The sequence below is a fragment of the Chaetura pelagica genome, unplaced genomic scaffold (genome assembly GCF_000747805.2).
Source record: "Chaetura pelagica isolate M959 unplaced genomic scaffold, ChaPel_1.0 scaffold17, whole genome shotgun sequence".
Classification (NCBI taxonomy): Eukaryota; Metazoa; Chordata; class Aves; order Apodiformes; family Apodidae; genus Chaetura; species Chaetura pelagica.
The window spans coordinates 5,601,166-5,606,464 of record NW_009970726.1 but is presented as its reverse complement, the minus strand read 5'-3'; the positions used below and the strand labels follow the sequence as shown (position 1 = coordinate 5,606,464).

Below are 5,299 nucleotides of genomic sequence, written 5' to 3'. Positions count from 1 at the left end.
TGCTGAAGTTAGGGGTGATCATATCTGACATGCTCATGTTTATATACATATTCTATATGATCATACTTGACAACTCTGTGTCAGGGAGTGGTTGGGTCATGCTCCTTCCAAGACCGTGTACACGTGCTCCAGGATCAACGCAGTGAGCGCGTCGTGCGGTGAGGAGGGGATGGTGCTGCGGGGTCAGATGCGGGCGCTGCGGGGTCAGATGCGGGCGCCTCGGGGCGAACCCCGAGCTCTGCAAACCCAGCCCGCCTGGGGGCGGCGGGACCTGGGACACCGGCGTCTCCTTACGAAGGATCTCGTTTTGTGCGGACGTACCTAGGATTGAGCTAGAGGCGAGTGTTTGCGTGCAGAACCCCCGGCGCTGCGCGGGGTGTCCCGGGCGGGGCGGAGCTGACCTGACCTCGGCAGCACCGCGGGCTGCCAGCCCTGCTCAGCCTGCGCTGAGTAAGAGGTGGGAACGGTTCCCATGGGAAGTCGCAGCCCGAAGAGATCTGCGTGGTATCCAGCGGAAGATGCTCTCGGGCTGCCCGGGGGGCTGGGGCTGCTTCACCCCGGCCGTGTGTGTAACCACCAGTGTCCTCTCAGCTAGGAGACATCAGTGCTCTGTGAAAGGTTGGGATGTGTTTCCACGTGGGGATGGAGCCCACCTTAAATTAGTTACCCTATAGCAATGGGGTTTTACTTCACCACCAGAAAAGTGTGGCCTGTTTTTTTGGTATTCCTGAATAAGTTTTGGTATGTGTTTGTTGTCCATGGCACCATTCATTGTTATGAGACTCTTAATCAGGTATTGAGACTTTGTTAATGTTCACAGATGTCCTCAGCAGAAGGAAATAGTTTTTCATCCTCCATTAATTGGAGTTCTTCAACCTTCTTTACCCAAGTGAGTGCCATCCACCATTATGGGTAATGATAAAGAAAAAAATACAATGAAACTACAAGGGCTGACCTGCTGTATCACATCAGTTGTTGACTAAAGTCAACAACTAAGGTTCTCCATATGTCAATACTCTGCATTCACATCTGAATTATTCTAAGCCCCTTACAGTAGAGGTTTGGCCAAGGCTTCCACAGCTCTTAAAACTAAGTTCTGTGGGACACATATGGGCCATTGAAAGGACTTAACAATCAGCTGTCTCCCTGGGCTGTGTGTAAGGTACAGGCAGTCTACCTGCAAGCAAAATAATACTTCAGTATTATTTGGATCAGTGAAATCAAGGCCATGGTAGCTGTTGTAAATCTTCAAGGTTAATGTTGGTATTTGTTCAACTTGGTGGGAAGAGTTGCCACCTATACCATAGGTATCTATTGCTTCTCTCTGAGTCAGAAAAGTAGAGCTTTGCTTGATCCTGATGATGTGATCTGTGTTTTAAGTGTTCTGGCCAAGCACGGATCACAGCCTGTCTTTTTTTTTTTTATCTTATGTTCAATGTTACCAAATGTTTGCTATTGACTTGATAATTTTGCAGCTTGGAGGAAAGAACAAAAAATTGAGCTGCTTATTTTTTGTTTTGTTTGTTGGTTTTGAAAGGATGAGGCTGCAAGACTGACTTCAGAAGTGGCTAGAGCTGTTTTTGTGGCTTCTGTATTTAATTTAACTTGTATTTACCAAAATTCTGGGGTTTTTAGGCGTAAAGTGCAACTTATTGAACCTATCTGTCTTGAAAAAATGGTAAGTATGCATTCTCAATAAATCTTTATATGGAATTGACAAAAGAAATTAAAAATTCAAGCTTTAAAACACTTGATAGCCTTGTGGAAAGCCTCAGGGTTATGTTCTCTTTTTAGTTTCTGTATGGGAAAAGGAAAAACAGTGTAAATGAGTCCTCGTCCTACATTTCAGCTTCCAAGGTAGCAGACCTTAGAGGGAGACTGTAACTTGGAAACACTTGTATTTTTCTGATATCTGACCTTGAAGCCGTGAAAGTGGTTGGTGGCAGCTTTGAAGAGGAGTTGGGTGGAGTCAGGTTTAGTAACAAGGACAAAATACTAGTATGGCAGATCTTCCAAAAGTAGGAAGAGAGTGGGAATGGTTGCAATTTGTTAAAGTTTGCCTTCTGCTACTGTTGCTAAACAACTTCAGAGCTGCACCTAAAAATACCTATTTAAGTAGAATTGCAGGTAAGCAAGTTGTTTTGTACTGAGGCTATAAATAGACTGCAGTGCAGTGAATTTCAATGTACCATTTTATGGTAAAGAGACTAAACGCCAGAGTCCTAAGCATTCTTTTTTGCTGCTTTGTGTTCCTGCTGTCAGCAGTGGTACCATCACTCCTTCTGCCAAGTCCTTGATAAAATTTTAAATCTGACCTTGTGATTTCCATTTGGGGTCTTGTAAACAATGGTAGCTTTCATGCTACGTGTAGGAAGTGCTTCCTGGAAGTACAAGATGATAGACTATGGGAGAGAAAAATACACAGTTTAAAGATGAGCACTCTGTCTTGGCATCATACTTGAGCTTTTTAGCTGCTTCTTTTTCTACCAAGTTGTGTGGGAATTTTTTTTTTTTCTTTTTTTCCCCAAGGCTTAGACTAAATAGCAGAAATTATGAGAGAAAAGTTGAAGAACTGTTAGGGGTTTCTGCATCAGCTTTCCCCAGAAGTCCTTTTGTTGTTGATTCTGTCCTTAGTCTTGTTTAGGGTAGTTGAGTTTAATCTCCTGAATGTGTGTTTGTGCCTGCATGGCATTGCATTAGTTCCACTCTGTGGCAGGGGAAACACTACAGATCTCGTCACAAAGTCTTAACTTGATGAGCTGCATTTATTTTTCCATTCATGTAGCATACTTTGTTTAAAAATTTATTTTTAAGACTTATTTTTTAATCTTCATAAGATTAAATGTGGCAGCATTTTATTTGAATTCTCCTACATTCTATTTGAATTTCAGAGATTTCCCCCTTTATTTATGTGCTTTGATTTTCAAGATTATTATAATGAAAGAGATGTTTATTGTACTGTGGTGTGTTCTGTGTAAGTTGACCAGTGCTTACCCACTCATGAATTGTGACACAGATGCTACATGATTAACTGGAGAGAACTTGTAGTTCATGGCTGTGAATACAGTGGTGGATGTCTGGATTATAGAATGCTAGATGTCCTTTTCAAAATGTTAATGTATTATCCTTTCATCCATTACCTGTTTTTTATTTGGTTTCATAGCCCAGTTTCATTATTGGTGGTTTTTTTGTTTGTCTTTTCTGTTTTAGGCCATAAACTTCTGATTAGATCAAATTTTCTGTAAGGTAGATACCAAAAAAGCTCTCTTTAAAACATAAGTAAATATGCAGAATTTAAGCCACTGAAATGAAAGTATCATGGAAACACTGAGTACTTTTGCCTAATACTGCCATGGTTATAGATGCAATTCTGTGTTGCAGTTATACTAGCAATTTAAAGAAATGATGCCTCCTGTTTTATAAACATCAGGTAGATGCAGAAGGAACATGAGCTGCAGCCCCAGACAGTGTGGGTTACATAGCTCCCTAGTCATCTCCTTCTCCTAGGGGAAGGTTGGCAGGCTCTGTGGGGTGTGCAGAACCTGCAGGCCCAGGATGCTGAACCTGATGGCTAGATTGTAGCATTGGAGAAAGATTTAAGGGATTTTGTAAGGAATTTTAAGCACTCCAGAAGGACTCTTGAACTGAAAGAGGAATTAAAATAAGCAAATAAGTCTTCTCCTTATTAATATTTTGATTAAAACCAGTGAAGTAACACAGTTCTGTGAAGAAGTTAAGCCTGTGTGTAAGCATAAGGGATTGACTTGGACTAGTCCCCCATGAAGCCCCTGATGATCAATCAACATTAGTAACAGAAACAACAGGCTTGCTTAGTGAGTGGCTTGATAGCAGGAGGCTTGTATGAATAAGGAGTTAAGTTGGTGACTAAGTTGTTCTACTGATTTTGTATTTGATCATGCTGAGAAAGGTATCTGAAAATCTTGCATTTTTCTGTCAGTTAATTAAGTCTGACGTTGTCATAAATTGAACTGGTATTGGAATGAAGACACACCTTTAGGTCTCAGGGGCTGTGTTGGTTGCCCTTTCCTGTCTCTCCACTGTGAGTAGTTGGTGTTCCTGTGTGTTTGGGCATTGCCCCTGAAAATGACTGATTTCTGTCTACAGTCTTCACTCTAAATGTCCTTTTTTCTTCAACTTTGGTATGAGCTCCACACATAAGGAACACGAGGAAGGATTTGATAAAAGGTCTGAATTTCAAGTAGATTCAGTTAATCCCTTCAAAATGCAATTAAAGTTAATTTGCTTTGACTTTCCCCAAGAAGTCCACACCACCAAGTGTAAATGTTCACAGACTTAAAACTGATAACGTGTTGTTTGTGGCTTAGGAAACCAGAAACAACAGGCTTGCGTAGTGAGTGGCTTGATAGCAGGAGGCTTGTATGAATAAGGAGTTAAGTTGGTGACTAAGTTGTTCTACTGATTTTGTATTTGATCATGCTGAGAAAGGTATCTGAAAATCTTGCATTTTTCTGTCAGTTAATTAAGTCTGACGTTGTCATAAATTGAATAGGTGTGATTATTTTTGAATTTTTTTTTTCCTCTGAAGTGCTATTAAACAATTACTTTGTTAAATACATGTTTTTTTGTCCTTTTCTTACAGCTCTGATTATTAACAGGATAATAACACTCTGAAACATAATGTGGATTACTTTTTGCCTGAAGAGGTGAAATATTTTCAGATAGAAATGGCTGATAAAGGTGGGAAAATCCTCCCAGGACAATTGTACATTGAAGTGGAGTATGACTATGAATATGAGGCCAAGGACAAGAAAATTGTGATTAAGCAAGGAGAGAAATACATATTGGTGAAAAAGACTAATGATGATTGGTGGCAAGTCAAAAGAGATGAAAATTCCAAACCTTTTTATGTGCCAGCACAGTATGTGAAGGAGATACCACGAAAAGCACTGATGCCACCTGTTAAGCAGGCAAGCATACTGCCAAACAACGCTTTGAAGTTGACACATGGATTACAGAGATCAACAGAAAATGTGAATAAGTCACCAGAGCTTTCTAGTTTTGGAAAATCTTCTCCAGTCCAAGTGTCTTGCTTAGTTCGAGATGCCAATCAAAATGTGGGACTGAACAATAGCCCCAGTCAAACTCTTGGTTTGAATCTGGACCTAACCCAAAACAATGGAAAACTTAACAATGAGTTGCAATCTCCCAAGGTTTCCAATCAGTATAGAACCATCTCCATGGGTCATTTCCCATGCCCAGAGTTCTTGGAAATAGAGAAGACCAGCTTTTTGCATGAACAATCTTGTGATTCAGCAGG

At 40.8% G+C, this 5,299-nt stretch overlaps 1 protein-coding gene across 1 annotated transcript in view; it reads left to right on the top strand.

Annotated features, from left to right (window-relative positions):
* Positions 1 to 4,706: 4,706 nt before the first annotated feature.
* The window catches only part of ARHGAP12 (Rho GTPase activating protein 12), a 65,614-nt gene continuing 65,021 nt past the window's right edge, over positions 4,707 to 5,299 (top strand). Inside the window, exon 1 of the mRNA XM_010006975.1 lies at positions 4,707 to 5,292. Coding sequence (XP_010005277.1) covers positions 4,707 to 5,292 — 586 coding nt within the window. The remainder of the gene's footprint in view (positions 5,293 to 5,299) is intronic.